General features: G+C 44.9%; 7 protein-coding genes across 7 annotated transcripts; 3 read left to right on the top strand and 4 right to left on the bottom strand.

The window, feature by feature from the left end:
* Window positions 1–289: 289 nt before the first annotated feature.
* On the top strand, window positions 290–2,484 carry Bfra_003887 (putative kelch repeats protein; the record flags this gene model as incomplete). Its single annotated transcript, XM_037334292.1, has 2 exons — window positions 290–793; window positions 892–2,484. The coding sequence occupies 2 exons, from the start codon at window positions 290–292 to the stop codon at window positions 2,482–2,484; spliced, it is 2,097 nt and encodes a 698-aa protein (XP_037194379.1).
* A 378-nt stretch (window positions 2,485–2,862) lies between these two features.
* Bfra_003886 (putative hit finger domain protein) lies at window positions 2,863–3,932 on the bottom strand (the record flags this gene model as incomplete). The annotated part of the gene is made up of 2 exons (XM_037334291.1): window positions 2,863–3,554; window positions 3,662–3,932. The coding sequence occupies 2 exons, from the start codon at window positions 3,930–3,932 to the stop codon at window positions 2,863–2,865; spliced, it is 963 nt and encodes a 320-aa protein (XP_037194378.1).
* Window positions 3,933–4,453: 521 nt separating this feature from the next.
* Bfra_003885 (uncharacterized protein) lies at window positions 4,454–5,129 on the bottom strand (the record flags this gene model as incomplete). Its single annotated transcript, XM_037334290.1, has 3 exons — window positions 4,454–4,540; window positions 4,681–4,786; window positions 4,978–5,129. The coding sequence occupies 3 exons, from the start codon at window positions 5,127–5,129 to the stop codon at window positions 4,454–4,456; spliced, it is 345 nt and encodes a 114-aa protein (XP_037194377.1).
* A 554-nt stretch (window positions 5,130–5,683) lies between these two features.
* Bfra_003884 (putative protein disulfide isomerase protein) lies at window positions 5,684–7,401 on the bottom strand (the record flags this gene model as incomplete). Its single annotated transcript, XM_037334289.1, has 3 exons — window positions 5,684–6,932; window positions 6,988–7,204; window positions 7,272–7,401. The coding sequence occupies 3 exons, from the start codon at window positions 7,399–7,401 to the stop codon at window positions 5,684–5,686; spliced, it is 1,596 nt and encodes a 531-aa protein (XP_037194376.1).
* A 2,336-nt stretch (window positions 7,402–9,737) lies between these two features.
* Bfra_003883 (uncharacterized protein) lies at window positions 9,738–13,262 on the top strand (the record flags this gene model as incomplete). Its single annotated transcript, XM_037334288.1, has 2 exons — window positions 9,738–10,484; window positions 10,554–13,262. The coding sequence occupies 2 exons, from the start codon at window positions 9,738–9,740 to the stop codon at window positions 13,260–13,262; spliced, it is 3,456 nt and encodes a 1,151-aa protein (XP_037194375.1).
* Window positions 13,263–15,347: 2,085 nt separating this feature from the next.
* Bfra_003882oa (uncharacterized protein) lies at window positions 15,348–16,566 on the top strand (the record flags this gene model as incomplete). The annotated part of the gene is made up of 3 exons (XM_037334287.1): window positions 15,348–15,577; window positions 15,641–16,421; window positions 16,462–16,566. 3 exons carry the CDS (start codon window positions 15,348–15,350, stop codon window positions 16,564–16,566), a joined length of 1,116 nt encoding a protein of 371 aa, XP_037194374.1.
* Window positions 16,567–16,645: 79 nt separating this feature from the next.
* On the bottom strand, window positions 16,646–18,859 carry Bfra_003881 (putative vacuolar fusion protein mon1 protein; the record flags this gene model as incomplete). Its single annotated transcript, XM_037334286.1, has 2 exons — window positions 16,646–16,889; window positions 17,043–18,859. The coding sequence occupies 2 exons, from the start codon at window positions 18,857–18,859 to the stop codon at window positions 16,646–16,648; spliced, it is 2,061 nt and encodes a 686-aa protein (XP_037194373.1).
* Window positions 18,860–19,149: the final 290 nt, after the last annotated feature.

The following is a 19,149-nucleotide window of genomic DNA, read 5'->3' as shown; positions in this document are numbered from 1 at the left end:
AATATCATTCAATTGATTGAGAAAATGAAAGTTCATTTTTATGGGTCCCGTGCTTGCAAAATCTTCCATTCACTGCCCAGTGGTTACATGATACAACATACATACAGCATCAGTCATACGGTTTCAAAGCTCCTCAGAACTTACATATAAAGCCATTGGAGGATCGATAGCATCCAAGCCATCTTAGCTACCTATATACGCACAACCTCTACAGAATCGCTGACTCTCTTCTTTCCAGTCACGTGATATTTGTGCCCCTCCCTTTTGACTTTCTTGTCCACTTTTCAAGATGGCTAAAGACAAGAAATCCAAGTCCGAAGACAAAAAGAAGAAGCTCGCGGAAAAGAAACAAAAGCAAGAGAAAAAGGCCGATAAGAAAGAAAAGTCGAAAGCTCAAAAATCGAAATCCGCCGACGACAGCGACAATGAATCCATCGATCTCGATTCCGTTCTTGCCGAGTATGCTAAAGCTCAAGAATCTTTTTTGAAGATCACAGAAGTGGTTTGCGAGCCTCCGAAACCAAGAGCTTCTTCGACTCTCATCGCTAGTCCCAGTAATGCGAATGAACTATTTTTATTCGGGGGAGAGTATTTCAACGGCGCTTTGGCGACTTTCTTCAATGATTTGTATGTGTATGCGGTCAACAAGGATGAGTGGCATGTAGTAACTAGTCCGAATGCTCCACTGCCGAGATCTGGACATGCGTGGTGTAGAGGTGGAAATGCAGGGGGCATATACATGTTTGGAGGGGAATTTTCCAGTCCGAAACAGGGAACTTTTTATCATTACAATGTGAGTTCTTTCACGCCATATCATTAAGCATCATACTCCCAGACTTGAGAACTGGGATACAAAAGATGGATATATGAATATATACTAACAACACACAGGATTTCTGGCACCTCAATCCCTCTGAACGTGAATGGACACGTCTAGAAACTAAAGGCAAATCTCCTCCCGCTCGTAGCGGTCACCGCATGACCTACTACAAAAACTACATTATCCTATTTGGCGGTTTCCAAGACACATCGCAAGCGACCAAATATCTCTCCGACCTCTGGATCTACGATACTTCCAACTTCATCTGGCACAATCCCGTTCTTCCTCCCGTGACCCAGAAACCCGATGCTCGATCCTCCTTCACCTTTCTCCCGCATGAGAACGGCGCCGTGTTGTACGGAGGCTATTCCCGTGTCAAAACAAACGTCTCAGGAAAACAGATGAAAGGCGGTGGAATGGCCATGCGCAACGTGCTCAAACCCATGGTCCATCAAGACTGTTTCTATCTCCGCATTACCCAGCCCGCTGATACATCGACCGCTGCTCCTCCCACCGTGCGTTGGGAACGCAGGAAAAAACCAGCCAACACCCCGAATCCTCCACGTGCAGGCGCCACAATGGCTTACCACAAAGGGCGCGGTATTCAATTTGGCGGTGTACACGATGTTGAGGAATCCGAGGAGGGAATCGATAGCGAGTTTTTCAATACACTATTCGCATGGAACATTGAACGCAATCGTTATTTTCCCCTTGCCCTACGTAAGCCACGAGCTCAAAAGAAAAATAATGGAGGAAACGAGCGCGGAGGAGGAAGAAGAGGAAGAGGCCAAGCGAACGAAGAAGAACTCCTACGCAATCTCGCCGCGCTCGAGACGGGAAAGTCGCTGGCCGATGCAGACGATATGGAGATTGACACAAGCAAGCCTGAAGATGAAGATGCAGATGCCTTGCCCGCTAAACAGATTCTCATGGAATTTCCCCACGTGAGATTCAATGCACAATTGGCTGTTCAGGATGATGTTCTCTATATCTATGGAGGTACATATGAGAAAGGCGATCGCGAATTTACATTTGATGAAATGTACGCGGTTGATCTAGGCAAAATGGATGGTGTGAAAGAGATATTTAGACGAGAGCCCGAGAACTGGCTTGGCAGCGAGGAAGACAGCGAAGACGACGAAGATGATGATGATGACGAAGACGACGAAGATGATGACGACGAAGATGCTGACGAAGATGGCGATGTAAAAATGGACGACAAAAAACATCTGCACACCGAAAGCACACGCAAATCCAAGCGCAAAGAGAAGGACTCTCTTTCCTCCGAGCTCCCCGATTCATCCCCTGCTACTTCTGCGCCCGAATCCTTCGACGATACACCCGATACCTCTACGACCAGTCCGGACGATAATCTCCCGCATCCTCGTCCGTTTGAAAGCCGTCGCGATTTCTTCCAGCGCACGGGTAATGAATGGCAAGAGGCGTTGATGACTGGACTTCGCTGGAAGGGAATCCAGCCTGAAACACTCAGTGTGAAGGAGATTAAGACGAAGGCGTTTGAGATGAGTGAAGAGAAGTGGTGGGATTGTAGAGAGGAGATTATGGCGTTGGAAGATGAGCAGGAGGCGAGTGGGATTGGGGAGGTTGTGGCGTTGGCGGAGAGGGCGGAGGGAGGAGGAGGGGGTGTGGGAAGGAGACGGTAGGTTTGGATTGGTAGGGTGGATGGATAGATGGATAGGCGAAGATGCGGATAGGAGGACTATGAGCTAGCAAGATTATACATATTCTACCATGATCCTCCACATGATTTCCAATACCGATTAGAATGTCTGAATCTTTGTACTTAAAGATGCTCGACACTCAACACTTGAACTCCTGACATTCTCTCTTTTCCCTTTTCCCTGGGTATCCCAATATAGAAACTAAAAATACATGCGTACAATCTTGAAGACATTCATCAAGGTGATCATTCTTCCCATTAACTTGCCTGCTTAATTGATCCCAAGGTCCCAAACCCAAGCAATCCAAAACTTCTCACCTCTGGCCCCCTCCCACACTCTTTCATCTCATCTTTCCCTCCCCTAAGCACCATACCTATTAAAACACTCTTCCTTATGCGTCCCCAAACATTCCAACGCACACACCCTCCCTCCACACCTCATACACTTCACTCTCCCCCAATACCCACACACCTCACAGAACACTCTCCCGGGTTTCCTCCTATCCTCATCCGTCCATCCTCCTCTCGCCTCAATATAACTCAACGGCGGCATCTCCAACAATCTCTGCATCTCCTCCACACTCGGCAAATTCGGCACGCGCGAAACAAGCAACGGATCATTATCTCTCGGATGCGGTTTCGGGGGCGGCAGCGAGCACAAAAACGGCGCAAATGTGGATTCTGCCGGGGTAGATATCGCGGGCGTGGAGATCATAGCTGCAGGCTCGGATTTGACAATCGGCGTACTGATGGTTCGTAAGGGTGTCGAAATCGCAGGCGCATTGGGATCTTTTTTCTTGTGGCTGCGTTTGGGGAGTTCGATACCGGGGGGGAGCGGTTCTTTTCTTTTATGGCTGCGCTTTCCGGTGCTGGTGAAGCCGGGGGCGGGAGGGACTTTGGGGGTGGAGATTGTAGGAGTGGCGGGTTGGACAGTGGCAGTGGAAGTGGAAGTGGGAAGAGAAGAGAGGGCTTCGAAATCGGAGAGATGGTTTGCGAATGTTTTTTGAGAGGCGAGGATTTTGCGGACGGAGGGGGTGAGTTTGGATTGGTTTCCTATTTGTGCTTTACATTAGTATTTGCGCATGCATATATATCTCTCCAGCTTCATTTCTCTCCTCTCTTCTCTTCCTCTCCCCCAAGCCCCCAAGAAAATCACATACCTCTCCCCCCTTCCTTTCCCCTCCCGCCTCCCGTAACCGGTATATTAACATCCCTATGATTCTCCCTATCCAGCTGCGCCAACTCTCTCAGAATCTTCGCATCCTGTTTCTTCGTCGTTTCCGCGCCCAGTCCCGCACCAGCTGGGCCGCGCGCGCGTCGCGCTGAAGGCTGTAATCCTACTTGCGGCGTATTGGATACATCGGGTACATATGCGTAGCCTGGAGCTGGAACGTATTTTGAGGGCGCGATTTCAAGGACGCCGAAGTTCATATTTGTGTGTGATTTTTAGAGCATGTGAAAAAACGTGAAGGAATGAGAGGAAAAGTCTGTGAGGTTTTGTTTCTAGAAGACGAGGCGAGGCTGAATATTGTGAATGGTAAGGTTTTGCAAGTTATGGAAGTCATGGAATCTCAGGACGAATTTTCTATTTTTATTAAAAAATCAGCGAACACATTTATTGAAGCTGTATTTATGCGATCCAGTCAAAATCATATCTCAGCATTACAATTCAAAGCTTTACGCTACTCCAAAGAAGCTTCTTCAAGTTCGCACACACCCCACCATATAAAATCAACATGAGGTAGTACTTGGAGATCTTTCTTATTTCCTATAAACCTAGCATTATGCTCGCAGCTCGCAAAGATATTCATCAAATCAACTCATCGCATCGCATTTCGGATATTATACACGATCTCCTTCCGCTTGCATTCTCGTTCTAACTTCCCGCACTGTGCCTTTTCCTCGGAATCGCCTTTTCAATCCCTTCTCGTCCACTGGAATTCTCTCTTGACTTATTTCTTCTTCTTCTCCAAATCTGCAAGCTTTTCCTCTAGCGATTGAACATATGTGTGAACCCTCTGTACTGAGTTTTGCAGACTCTGTATTGTGCCTTAGTTAGCCTTGTTTTTATCCAATCCACTTCTTATCATTAGATCCTCCCTCCTCCCTCCTCCCTCCCAGCCCGCAACATCACTCCCTCCAAACCAAATAGCAAAGATCCAAGAGAGATAAAACTCACATAAATATCCTCTGTCAACAACTCATTGCTAACCTTATACTCCTCGAGAATGTAATAGTAAACTCCCGCACCGGCTAATGTTGATCCGAGTAAGAAGCCAGTCAATCTAGAGATCCCCATAAAAATTAGCTTTCATCCTCATCCAACTGTATCGTTTTCTGTATCCTTTCCCCTCTTTCCCTGAAACCCGCTGAGCCCATCGAAACCGTCGAACCCGTCGAACTTTAGACCCCTCCCGTCCCATGTTTCCCCTCCACACCAAAACCGACCTCCCAAACAAGAAAATTCCTAACTCACCCTCCTCTAAAGGCCCCAACTGGCTTCCTAACTGGCAAAGGAGTTTCCACAATCTGAGCCGCTCTCCTCGCACTGATTGAGAAACCTCTGGTAGCTCCCATTACGGGTGCGCGAAGCATTCTGCTTGCTGGTGATAAGATGCGCGATGCCATTGTATTTGTAATGTTATTTCTCGGATTCGTAGTATCGTGGTTGATAGTATGAAAATAGAATGTCGATCGAATATGCCGTCAATTGCTTTGTTACGTCGTGGTGCGGAGTTCTTTAAGCGGCCTCTTTCGTATGTTTTGTTGAAGATCAAGCTTTTGTTTGGAGCTTTCCCCGGCCGACCAACTAACTTCCTCAGGCGCGAATATTTTTTTGGCTAAAATGATGCGGGGTGATTTCACGATTTAACGATTTAACGATTTACAGCACCAATCAATCACTTCTGGTGTACATTTTAGTAGAACCTTAATAAGTAAGTACCTAGGTGTCTATCTACAAGGTACGACGTAGGCTTTGAGATAAAAAGATCTACATAATTCAAACGATAATTTTATCACGAGTAGAAATCAGATAATCAAATAAACAATTCTCATTTTGCTCCAGTATTGCTCCAATGTTATTGCCTTAACAATTTAAAGAACCCCAACCCCAATTCTGTTGCGATTAAGCTACAGATACATGAAACACAAGAAACCCAAAATTTCTTTTCGAAATTAAATCACAACTCGTCATGATCCTCAACAGCAGCTGCGGTCTCAGTGGCCTCAGCAACCTTGCTAGAAACGGTCTCACTAACCTCCTCGGCTGCGCTCTTGACAGACTCAGTAGCGGCCTCTGCTTGCTTGGCCAAGGACTCAGCGATTGGCTTCTCTGCCTCTGGGGAAGCAGCGGCGTTCTCATCATAGGTAACTTCAATCTCGTGTTGGCCATTCTCCTTAACAAACTTGATCAAGTCTTCGATGCTACGGCTACCGCTGTAGGTAACTGGGTTCTTCTTATCACCAGCCTTGTACAACTTGATGGTTGGGAAACCTTGAATCTCATCTGGAACATCGTTAAGAGTAGCATCGACCTTGGCGATGGTAACCTTGTCATTGTGACCGGCATCAGCGTAAAGGCCAGCGAGAATATCGTATTTTGGTGCAAGAGCCTTGCAGTGTCCACACCATGGAGCGTAAAACTCAATCAAAACATCCTTCTTGTCATCTAAAACAATGTCATCGTAGTTGTGAGCGACGACGATTTGAACTGGACCTTCTTGCTTCTCTGGGATTGGCTCAGATTTGATGCTTGGCTCGACCTTTCCGTCAACGTATTGTTGAACGAACTTGCTAATGGAGGCTTCGGTGATCTCAACACTTTGGTCGAAAGGATATTTCTTGTTGTCAACAGTGTTTTGGATAGCGAAAGCAGGGAATTTGTCAGCGTCGAGATTCAAGTTACCAGCATGAGCTCCGAAAGCCTTTGCGTCAATGGTTGCGAAGCTGATGGCACCGCGGTACTTCTCTGCGACTGGCTTAAGAGCCTCAGCGAGAGTGGTTCTCTCCTCTGGGGTTTCGGCGAAAATGTATGCCAATGGAATTCCAGTGGCCATGTATCCGGCGTATGTTTCTGGGCCAACTTCGCCGATCAATGGGATAGACGCAGTCTTTGCGAACTTCTCAATAACCTCAGCGTCGAAAGCATCTGGGAAGATAGCTTTGCCCTCATCGAATGACTTGTAAAGAACAATGGATGGGAAGCTAACACCCTCGGCTTTTGCCAAAGCTGCATCATTGCTGGCACCGAAGAGGTAATCGTCACGGAGTTTCTCTGCGACTGTGTTGAAGGTGGTGTTCGAGGTCTTGTCCTCAGCATCGAAGTATGCAACCAAAACTACCTTATCGGCAGTCTTGAAATCCTCCAATGTATCCTTGGTTAAGACTGAGACGGCGGGGAGGGATTGCTTGGTCATGTATGAGACAATCCTAGATGTGTTTGTTAGTTTACTAATATTGCTGGCAATGGAATGTTTCTACTCACGCTGGGGCTTTTCTTGCACCAGAATATGGGGAAACATTTTCTGGGCCACGGAAGACCTTGAGAGTTGGGTAACCCTCAACACCGAAGCTTTGGCAGAGGTCGGCTTCTTCTGTGCAATCAACCTTGGCCAAGGCAATCTTCTTCTCCTTCAATGTTGTGGCAGCTTCTTCGTACTCAGGGGCCAATGCTTTGCAGTGACCGCACCAAGGTGCGAAAACTAGAGAATAAAAGTGTTAGTCGGCGGTTCATATGAGAGGCAAATGCATTATATTAGAGAAACTTACATTCTAAAAGGGCCAAATCATTCTCCTTGATGAAATCTGGGAATGTTTCCTTGGTAAGGGAAGCGACATCAGACGCCGAAGCAATTGCAGCTGATGCAAAAGCCAATGCAACACATTGTAGATAACGCATATTGAAGGTATTTCAATTCACGGGCCTACAGTGTCAATGCGTTAGAGGGGGATGCCAATATGAAAGAGTAAGAAGCACAGGTGTAAAGAAGAGTATCCGAATCCAATGGAACTTTTAGAAACCCAAGTTATGAGAGGATTTGAAACTTACGTCTTCTTTTAAAAAAAAAGGTGGTTGTTGGAAGAAAGAATGGATTGTGTTGATTCGGGGAAGAAGAGGAGAGGTGTTCCCTTTATTCGATGATTCGGCTACTGTGAATTTATCAGCCTCCCCGCTAGTGATTAAGATAACAGCGTGTCTTTAGTATTTTTGTGTACGATTACAGGTTCACAGGTTCACAGAGCGATGTTATGCCGAATATCCCTTATGGGCAGGATGTACCAAGACTAATTTAACCCATACATAACATCAGGCTGAATCATTTCGACCATTAGAAATCCAAAATTGAATAAAGGACAACATATCATTATCGCTTTTATCTCATCATTCACATGTTATGCAGCCAATTTCGAGACTTTGTATTGTATATCAAACATTCAAGATGGATCTGGTCCCCTGTTTTAACCCCGCCTTCAGTGATGATCTGTCGCTAACTATTGATCCGCAAAGCTGGTTAGACTTTCTTCAAGGAGAGGAGTAACATACTTTAAACTCCAACACATATATCTCCAACCTCATCTCACAAACTCTCCTTCTGGCACCATCATATCAGCATGATCGATACTCATTGAAACTTTTGTCTGCACTTGGATTATGTATGTAAATATACGTACATATTGACAGTTGTCATACTATGAAATGTCAACCCCAGCTGAAGGAGGCAGGCGAGGCGCGTAAGTCAAGGTAAGGATGGGTTCAGCCCCCTTCTCTTTGCTTCTTCACTTACAAGCCCATACTTTTTTGAAAGTCCACCAATTATGGATAGATAGCCGCGGATGGATATGACTCGGGCATTCTGAGTAAGCCAAAAGGTTCGAGTTCAGGTATGCCTTGTGGTCTGAAACAATGGAACAGTTCTTCAGATCGGATTGCTGATCGGTCTATTCATAGCCAACCCAATACACAATATTGGCTCATCCAACAATCTTGAATTCCAGCGGATACTTAATAGATCAGGAGTAGCGCATCATCTTCTGTCGGAAAGCCCGTGGTGAACCTTCGTCAAAATTTAGACATATCTCACACTAAACACATATTTGTGAAGCCTTTGTAGCTTCAATTTTCCAGGGAAGCATCAAGAAGTGTTTTATCCATGAAATACATGCACAACTCTCCTGCGTAAAATGCAGATCTCTGTCACAGTTTGACAAATCCCGATGGACAGTGAACTTTCACCGTCTCCATGATACTCATCATGGCAATGTCTCAATGCTGGCAGAGATGGCCTGTTTGTAAGTACAATAGGTATACGATAATCAATGCATTTCTTTCCAACTTTCCTCGAACTGGAGGAATGAAAAGGTTCTCATGATAGCCATATATCTCGCATCGAAACATGAGCACAGCAAGAAGATTGGTGATAGAGAGGGAACGCCAGATCCAAAGATGCCTTGAATGTCTCAGGGAGGAAAATTATTTCTAAAAGAACGATATATCACCCAGTGTGTCAAAAGCTTATGAGAGGACTATACATTATGAGCTCAAGATGATGTATAAGAGAGAACTTCTTGAAGTTTTCGAATTCTGACTTGATATCGGAATGATATATCTTATATCTACTTTCGAACAGGATTTCCGGATAGTTTCCGGACAGGGTAAAATGAAGGTGCTTGTGTAATGATGATACAACATGAGCTCGAGGTAATGTATAAAAACAATATTTGAATACTACCTATGGAATTGTAGATTGATATTGAGGGTGTATCTTTACTTTGAATCCATTTGTCAAAGAGCCTTGAGATTCGAGAGGTAATAATAATGTGTTGAACCAGATTTAGAAGTCATCATTCCCCTTTGATCCTTCCCAATATGTATTTCACCCACCCACCTATCATCGATCTTCATGTGCTTTTCCTTCCCCTTTGACTTTTTCAACAGTACCGACTTCCCGTCAACGATCAAATGTTCTCTTTCGCTATTTTGTTTGTTTGTCGGGAGTGTTATCTTCAACTACCTCCTCTTCCTTTCTCATTATCATCTGTAAATCTACAGATTCTCACAAGCTGAGGATTATCTTTTGGTCAGCTTCAAATCACTTTCTGCCACTTCTTTTAACCTTACCTCATATCTGCATACCATTTCTCTGGATTGTTTCTAGAGTAATTAGTTCCCTCAATAAGTTTTATTCACAACCATTAACAATCATATTCATTGGGCATACATCAAATGTATTCACAATGGCAACTGTTCCACCGGGAAAACAGCCAATAAATCGTCAAAGAGGGTTCAGTGGTGTCAGTGTTGGCAGCGGTATCAATGGCTCACTGAGTCCAAGTGGTATCAATCCTATGCGACAGAGAGCGAGTTTTGACAAAACATCAACACGCAATGGAGCCTCAATCAGAAGCTTTCAAGATAGCATCAATCAGCCCTCATTACCAAAAGGCTTTGAGAGTATGCTGAAAACTACAACTGAGACAGGGGATATCGGTCTATTCTCTATTAAGCCATCACGCTTACCTCATACTTCCAATGCATTACCACGACGCAGCAATGGAGGTCACAGAGAGAATGATCTACAGAGATCACGTCCAACTTTCTCGCCGTATGGGGTCCCCGTTGTCGATGATAGAAGACGACTACCATCCTACACAAGAAAGGGTTCCTCGGGTGTCAAATCATTATATGATTCTGCCAGCGTCAACTCGGTCAATTCAAGTAACAGGGGGTTCGAGGATCCCGATTATCGATCCTACTCCATGACCCAAACAGCATCTCAATCACCATATATTCTTTCTAATCAAAGATCCTACGCCAGCCTTCGTAGTCAGCAGGATGGATCTGCACTTGTCCAACGACCTCGATCGCCATTTGCATATCCAACACGCCTGAAAAGACCCGGGTTCAGACCTTCCTCCCCCGCACTCACTGATGGTGGTGGAATAGACTATAGTCGCCGTGCAGAGATTGATCGAACACCTTATGTTAGTCGCCCAATTCTCACTATAAAATTACTGCTTCCAAATTATCTTCTGACTGATATCGTGCAATAGGGAGCGGTCCGAAACGTATCTTCTCCAGCTTCATTATATGCCCAGAAACGAGTACCGCCACCATTGTCACTACGACCAGACGCGAACCGATCGACTTCTTCATTGTTAAGTCAACCTTCACCAAGAAGGCGTACGCCAAGTCCCAACCTACGACAGGGAAATGGAATGGTCGGACCAGATTGGCAACGCCGCAACGGCCCACCTTCAATTAACACATCTCCAGCTCGAAGTACACTTAGTCTTTCCTCAACTACCAATTTTGCTCCGCCCAGTTTGTCTCAATCAGCAGCAAACACGCCAGGAAAACCGTCACCTCTGTACTATGACTATACGGAAGATTTTGAGGTGGAAAACCAGAATCGGTCAAACTTGGAGCCTCCACCGCAATTCCAACTGCAAAGGACAATTCACGAGGATCGACCCTTAAGTTCAGCACTTCGGCCTCTTGCCAATAGTCTTCCATCCAGACTCAATGGAAATAATAACCACCATCTTCGTGCATCATCATCGGCCTCAACCATAATTCGACATCCTATGAGGAAGAACAGTGCAGAAAGTGGAAGTGGGATTCCAAATAATGGTGGTCATGTTCGAGCTGCACTTAGTATCGGCGCAAGGGACTGTGAGAACTCTGCGCCATCTAACAGTGTTCTTGATGATGCCAGCTCTATAGATATATCAAGTTTAGGTGCCAATGCTCAAGAGTTGAGCTCGCGGGTGTCGAGAGCATTTGGCCTACACCCTTCACCGCAATTTGAAGTCACGATTACCTCAGGCTATGAGGAAGTTGAAGTTAAGCAGACCGAGCCTACACTTAGAGAAGTTAATAATATGATTTTAAAAAGCGGACTTCAACAACGGAGTTCATCATTACCAACCGCGAAAATAGCAGGTGTACTAGAAACTTCTCCATCGATCATCGAGCCACAAAAAATCTCTACAAAAGAGTATGCAGGCGAAGGTATTGTTTGCACGCCTGGAAAGCAATCTCTCGAAAGTCTTCCGGATAGCACAGAGCTTCAGCAACCAGTGGAGGATACAGATGAATGTAACGGTTCGTCCAAATTCAATTCTGCGCGTGCAAGCAAAGTCGGATCTAGTGGCTTCTCCATCATTGGCAATGGTCTTGATGAATTAGCCGATCTGATTGCGACCGATGATGCTGGTCGATCCAACACCTTCGACAATGAATATACTGGACTCCGGAGAACTCCTATGATGTCGCCAACATTGCCTCGAGACTCTTACTTTGATCCTCCCTCGGTGCACCGTACCAGCCCTCCCTTGTCGCTGATCACGAAATCGGAGCAAAGTTGTGCTCAAATTGTGGCTACTGATAAAAGCCTCGAAGGTAGGCTTCAAGATCATGAGGGGCAAATCGAAAAGGGCAAAATACCCGACTATAGGCCATCCGAGTTTCAGAGCCTTGGTGATCAAGCTCCAAGTAAGATCATGCCTAGATCTGAGTCTCCAATGTTAGCACCCAAGCCTATCTCACCAGCAAGAGAGTTGAAATTGAAGAACAGCGTGCCACAGCTTATGAAATCTCTCCCTAGAATACCTGACTCTTCAATTCGTGGATTGGCAGTACCTGGGAGGTCTGCTCTTGCAGATGCTGATGTGTCTTATCATCTCTCGAAATTTTCCCCCCCAAAAAAGTTTGAAACAATCGAGGAATATGCAGTGAGCTCATCGTCAATCGACCCACCTAAAACTTCTATAGAAAAGGAGAAGCTCGAAAAGTCAACGGAGCAAGCTGAATTAATCTCTAGCCCAGTCCAGAAACATAAAATTAATCCATCTAGAGAGAATCATGGTCCTCGCTCTTCGCCCATGAAGTTGAAGCTAAAGGTTAGAAATTCTGTTGCAGAGAAGACATCATCTTCGGATCTTCGGGCACGAAAACATGAGACTTTCTCATGGGCTAGTTCGCAGGACAATAATCTACCTCTGAGTAGCCAAGAAGAACAAAGTGGGGATTTAAAGCCTGCTAAGCTCAAATTGAAACTTATTAGAGCTACAGGCTCAGAAGCTTCCGGAACTGTCAGGGTCAATAATGCTTCTGGAGACCAATCCAGATCCAGCAACGATCTGCATGTCTCATGTCCGAAAGATTTATTTACGCCTACCAGTGGAATTGACAATATATTCAGGCAAGTTAGTAAGCATCTTCATTCACGGAGACCTAGTGCGAATAGTGATCAACAATCTGGAGGTGTTATTGAGATGATGCCACGCCAATTATCTCTGAATTTGTCTTCTCGCTTGAATCTTGGCGTGCCTAATGCTGATCTATCAGGAAACCTGCCGAGCCCCACGGACGCCCGAAGCTTTTTCTCCGATGACAGTTCTCATCGCAATGGTGGTCATGGTTTACGAAAAAGGATTTCAAACTTTCGAGCTCGCGTTGGTGTGCCATACGTAGCTCGTAATGGATCATATTCTTGTGATGACATAGTCTGGAGAGATCAAGCTGGAGGGGTCGGCCAATCGCCTCTAGCTGCCAAGTCCGTCGCTGATCTCAATGCCACGAGGGCCAGCTTCTTAGATTCACCAAATCCTCGACGTTCAGAGCATAGGCTGCATGGACATCGGTTGCGAGCAAAAGTGTCTGAATGGTTTCGTGGAGCTCGAGCTGCTATCTCCGCTCGTGTCAAATCGCGAAGTACAACCAGTACTGGCAATGAGAGATCAAGGGCTAGTGCATGATTCTCTGGACATGGCACTGTGTCGCCTTGTTGATATCTAGCTTGTGATACTTGTATTGAGCTTGTCATCCGGTTTTGGAGGAAAGATACTAGTCTGGTTGTCTTGTTTCTTTCTTGTTTTTGCTGATGGCGTTTGGGCGTGTCAAGGCCGAGATTTGTATGGGATGGGAGGGGGTAGAGTTTTAGCTCACTGGTGATAGGAAACAAATTAGACTGAAACAAAACAATAATGTTAATGAATATTATATATGATTATGACAGAAGGACCCTGCATTGGTTTATGTGAGTCGCTGGAGTTTGTATTTTGAGGTGCAGGTACTATGTAGTAGCAGGGGGAAGCGAGATAGTATCAAGTCATATTGTGGAGAAAACGTCTTGTGTAATCTGGGTTCATTACGCAATGATCTATTCAAGGCGAGCCTAGGGCCGTTGAAGCTAAGCTAGTCCGCAGTACTAAAACGAACGGAGGTTAAAGAAGATCGACAAACCTCGCTAAAAGTTTCCTGGAGTCCTGGGCTAGGTAATCTTAGTGGAATTTGATCTGCAAGTAACTAATTAGATAATTGTTGTTGGTTTAAAGTTTGGAGCTTGAAGTTTATTGTTTAGAGTTTGGATCTTGGGTATTGGGTATTGGGTATTGAAGATCTGGTGATGGTATGGTATGGTATGGTATGGTGGGTATATATAGTAAGTAAATTTTGGAGGGAAGGAAGGGGGGTGGAAAAGTTAGGCGAGGTCAGGTAAGATTGTATTTGTGATTGGTTGGTTGTTGATTCAGAGGGGGATTGGATTTTGTTATGTTGCGTTGTGTTGTGTTCTGTAGTATCTATTCTGTTTTATTGTGGTTTGGTTTGGTTTGGTTTGTATTAATGTTAAGATTGTGATCTTGAATATTGGGAGGAATGGCTGTGAGAAGAATGGCCATGGGAAGAACGAGAGGATGGGGAAATAAAAACAAGTAATTTGACTTCTACAGTAATGGAGCTTATAAGAGAGAGTGTAGGGTTATGGAAAGCTTGGTGCGCTTGCTAATGTGTTGGTGGTTTGATGGTTGGTTTGCTGTTTCTTGGTTCTTGGGTCTTGGGTCTTGGTTCTTGGCTGCGTCATGGGGGATGGATGGATGGATTGAGGGAGGGAGTGGGGGAGTAGGGGAATGAGGGAGTAAGAGAATGGGGGAAGTGAGGTGCATTTTGTGTACTGGGTAGTTTGTTACTTGGATTTAGAGGGGGTTTTGTGAGTGAAAGTGGATGGAATTTGATGGATGGATTAATGGATTAATGAATAGATGGATAGATAGATAGATAGATGGTCCGATACTAATAGAGTAACTTGTGAGTACTTATATACTAAATAAATGAATCGTAATATAGTGCTCATGATTAACTTTCCCCTCCTGTATATGGATCTGAAGAAATATTTAGGCAGAGAGGAGGGGCCACGAATCTGAATAAGTTGCAAGTTGAAGCGATGCTTGATGATGAAAGCCTAGAGTACTGATATCTGTTTTAACACATAGATGTAGTTTATAGCTAGTAGCATTGATAAGGTAAAGCCAAGAAAAGAAAAGGAATGTGATTGGATGTTGAGTTATGTTGGGAGTTTAGCTTGTATGTGTGTCAGAGGTAAGAGGGGATTGATAGGTGTCATTGGTTATTATCTAGTCATTTGTGATGGAGTGAAGATCAGTTCTAAGTACCGGTATATAGTTTGGAGTGGTGAAGAGTAGCCCGTTATATCTTCCCCTACCTCATCTCATGGGTGTTTGGTCCTCTTCCTAGTCTTATTGAGAGAATAAAGATACACTGATTGCATATACCGAGCCCGTGGATTTTATATATATTCTATCAACCTATTTCTTATATCTTTACCGCTGTATCGTCTGTTGCATATGAAGATAGCAGGTGAATTATATGCATACAACTTTCAATCATATCCGTTTTTCCTCGATACTATTTAAGAACTGTTCATCTCTTTCCTGATAGTCTCCTACTCTATCTATCCTCCCACTATCGAAGACGCAAACGAAGAAGCTGCAGACAATCCAACATTCCAGCATTCCCCGCGTACAAAACTACCCACCATCAAAATGACAAACATAGCGCAAAGAAACCGACCTCTCTTCGGGTCCAAAAAGAATAAAAACCAAGGACTTAGAGTTGACACCACTGTTGTTCACTCAACGCCTACGGATGTCATTACACCTCCATCTTCCGGCGCTGTGTCAAATTCTGCCATGTCGACTACAGATTATCATACAACGAGGGGCACTGCTAGTACGATTACGCTGCCTGAATCACCGGTATCGCCGCTGGGAGGGTCGATGAGCAATAATAGCAACGGAGATAGAAATGGAAATTCGAGTTGACAACGAACGAATAGCATGAATCCTATCAAAGAGTATCGGCGAAATCCCCAGGCAGATATGAGAGTGATGGTTGAGGGTGCAGACATTCCAAGCCCGGTCTCCGCAGAGTTCACGGAGCACGTGAGTGAGGTTGTTGAAGACGAGGAGATTGGTACGGCCGAGAATCGTGTGGAGAACCTTGCAGAACACGTTCGCCCAGTTAGAACTGAAAGGAGGACGAGTTTTTGGAGGTTCAAAGGGAAAGGAAACCAAAGAGAGACGGACGAAGTGACGCCTCCAGTAAGTGGAGGAGCAATTGATGGCTCCAACTCTCGTGCGTCTGATGGGTTACTTAGCGTTAAAGTTGGGCCTAGTGGTGGATTTCCATGGTTTAAACGGATGGGGAGTGGAAAGGGGCAAGAGAAGGAAAAGGCAAAGGCAAAACCGAAGGAAGAGAGCGAGGAAATTGATGAGGCATCATCAACTACACCTGCGTTCAATTCGCCTTCCTGGAGCTCAAATTCGACGAGTAGTGGAAAGTGGAAGGGCAAAGAGAATGAGAACGAGGGAGAGAGGAGGAGGAATAAGAGTGAGGGCGAGGTTGCACTATTCAACAAGGTAAGAGAAGGGGAGGAGGAAGACAAAAAGGGAAAACGCAGAAGGTGGACACTGCCTCGGATTGGAAGAAAGATTGTTATAGACGCGAAGGAAAAGGAGAGTCCATCGGAACGATTGGAGAGAGAACGGCTGGAGAGAGAACGGGAAGAACGAAATATCGCTAACAGGACAAAATATCCCGATGGTGTTCTTGATTGTGTAAGTTTCTTTAAATTTTTGATTGTGATTCTTCCATTAGGTAGGTACATTTAGGTTTGCGCAAAAAGAGGCTAATTTGTTTGCTCCTGCTTTCAGTGTAAAGACGAATTCAATGATCAAGGACAATGCACTGAAGGCCAAATGAATGGGTTTGTGTTAACTGCTAAGAATCTCAAGGCCGAAGCCAAGGCCAGAAAACAAAGTGTCACTGCTCGAATAAGGCCCTAGAACACGGCACCACCAACAATGAACACGCGCTCTTCTTCACGCTTGACCCATTGAATTATTTTGTTGGCACCTTGAGCCAAACCCGCACGTGAAGCGTTAGGACCGGCTACACAGTAGAATTCGAACTGGGGAGTTGTCCAAGCGAGGGAGATACTGTCGCGGGAGACGCAATGGAGTACTTTGAGATGGGAATGTTTCTTATGGGTTGCGGAGTGTAGGTTTTGATATCGGTTCATCAGTCTGATATTGGTGTTAGTGGTTTGTGACTATCTACGATGCTTATAATTGATGGCATGTAACGATATCCTTGATAGTTACTTTGCAGTATTCTATGACACAGTCGCTTTGGTGTTTAATAATAATAAGAAGAAGAAATGGACTATTGCATCTTACCTTCGACGATTGACGAGGGTGTTGTAATAAGGATCAAATGATGGCATTGTGAATTGAACATTTGCTCGTGACTTGTACAGGAAATGTCGTAAGGGCGTTCCAGGAGCAATATCAGTTGTCTTTGGACGTCCCTGGCGAACGGCAGCTTTAATGATGTTCATACTTCCATTCTTTTCAAGTTGATTGACCACGTCGTCGCGCATTTGTTTAAGCTCAAAAAAGCTTTCCTTGTCAGCGCTTATGAGTAGCACTGCAACTTCGTCTTCCGTTTTACCCTTCTTGTTCTCGGAGATATTGTCTTTAATAGGTTCGCCATTTTCAACGCTTAGGAAGCTCACATACATGTAGAGGTATCCTCGATTGTTGAATCCTGGGAGACACAAAGGAATCCAATTCTCCCCGCCTCCAGCTCGAACCCCACCGGCTTCGAAAAGCATGTTGAATATGAGTTGGAGGTCGCTAGGATGTAACGAATGTCGTTTAGGACGTATCACACTTACAAGCCTACCACCTGCTACTATCAACCCGTAGAGAAGCTTGTCAGTTCGTGCTTTCAACAGAGTATTGTTTATGACATGTCGTTGGGACTTCCGTAATTTCAAACATTCCAATGCAGACAATAATGCAGATGGGGAGCCTTTAGTAAAGGTGTCTGCGAGTGATGATAGTAAGGATTCAGTTCCCTCTAAAGGTCGGCGAAGATCTGTATTTGGTCTGTTTGAGAACAAATGTGTAAGAGTTGGTAAGGTCAGGGTTGATAAAATCTGCATATACAACGCTTCAAGCTGACCCTTCAATTGAGCATCGCTCTCGCCAAGTTTACTAATAGCAACAAAATACAAAGGTCCATCGGTTGAGATAACAAATCTTGTACGACCTGCAGTAAATCCTGTAAGAGGATCTTTTGAGCCCTCGTAGAATGATATGATCGTTTGAATAATTCCAATGTAGCCATTAATAAGGTTTTGATCTCCATGGCGACTGTATATAGGTTTTCCGGCGGAAGAGAGAATCAAGTAATGCTTAAGTTTTGACTTCCACTGTATAAGTAATTCCTCTTCGTTGCCGCCCTTGCTATCAACTTCCCCTATTTCGTCGAATTCGCGGTCGAAATGTACAAGAGAATTATCCTCAAACTCCTCTGCCTCATCAATCGGCTCCCCATGATCTGCTTGTGAATTCAACAATTTCCATGCCGGGCTTTGCGCGTTAAGTCCATCATCAAGTAGACTTGCAAGATCTCCATTTGCCTTTAAGGTTGGCGCATAACTCATAAGGCTTGCATTATCATCATTGTCACTTCCCTCGAGATTCTTTTTCTTGCTTAGTGATGAGACTGACGAAGAAACACCATGTCCTAATTTCGTTTCCGATACCGATCGGCTGACTGGTGTAGAAAAAGTACCTCTTGTGCCATCGGGGAATGATAATGTCTGTATGTCGACTGACGATAATGCCGTGGTAGGCTGAGACTGCAACACCGGTCGCTTTGGAGCTCCTGAAGTTTTGGGTCGTTCTGGTGTCTGGAGTAGTGGACGTCTGGGGGGCAGAGGAGGCCTTCGCTCTTTTGCATCATCGTTATCTAAGGTATCATCTTTGTTTGCAACAACCTCGGGGGCCTTTGTGTCGAGTGTTTCTATAGGGGCTTCGGATGCAGAATTGTAATTCACGCCATCTGAGGCCGTGGATCCATCTTCACCGGTCATCGCATAGGTCGTAGCATCATTGACCGTCGCTTTCGCAGACGGAGATCCTTTATTTGTTGCATGTGCTCGTTCATTGGGAGCTGCATCCGAGAGGTTAGGAGAAGCTCCCATGAGGTCCCTGCGGGGAAGGGGGTATTCCAACTAAACGGTAAACTCACATTAATTTTTGTAACTGATTTGTATACAGCATATTTATTCATGCTGAACTTGCAATAATAATTTACCACTGTACAAATGGTTGTGAATACTTTTGGATTTCTCGAGATAACAGGGATATTTAAGGCTGTAGTTTATGCGGGCAGGGCTGGAGCCACTGAATGATGGAATTTAGCGACAACCTGTCAGCCTTGGGAATTTGAAGAGGCACATTGACAGATGAAAGAAGCCACGCGTACGTCATG

Source organism: Botrytis fragariae, assembly GCF_013461495.1.
Source record: "Botrytis fragariae strain BVB16 chromosome Unknown tig00000045, whole genome shotgun sequence".
Classification (NCBI taxonomy): Eukaryota; Fungi; Ascomycota; class Leotiomycetes; order Helotiales; family Sclerotiniaceae; genus Botrytis; species Botrytis fragariae.
The sequence above is the reverse complement of the archived record's forward strand: the minus strand, read 5'-3'. Positions and strand labels throughout refer to the sequence as shown.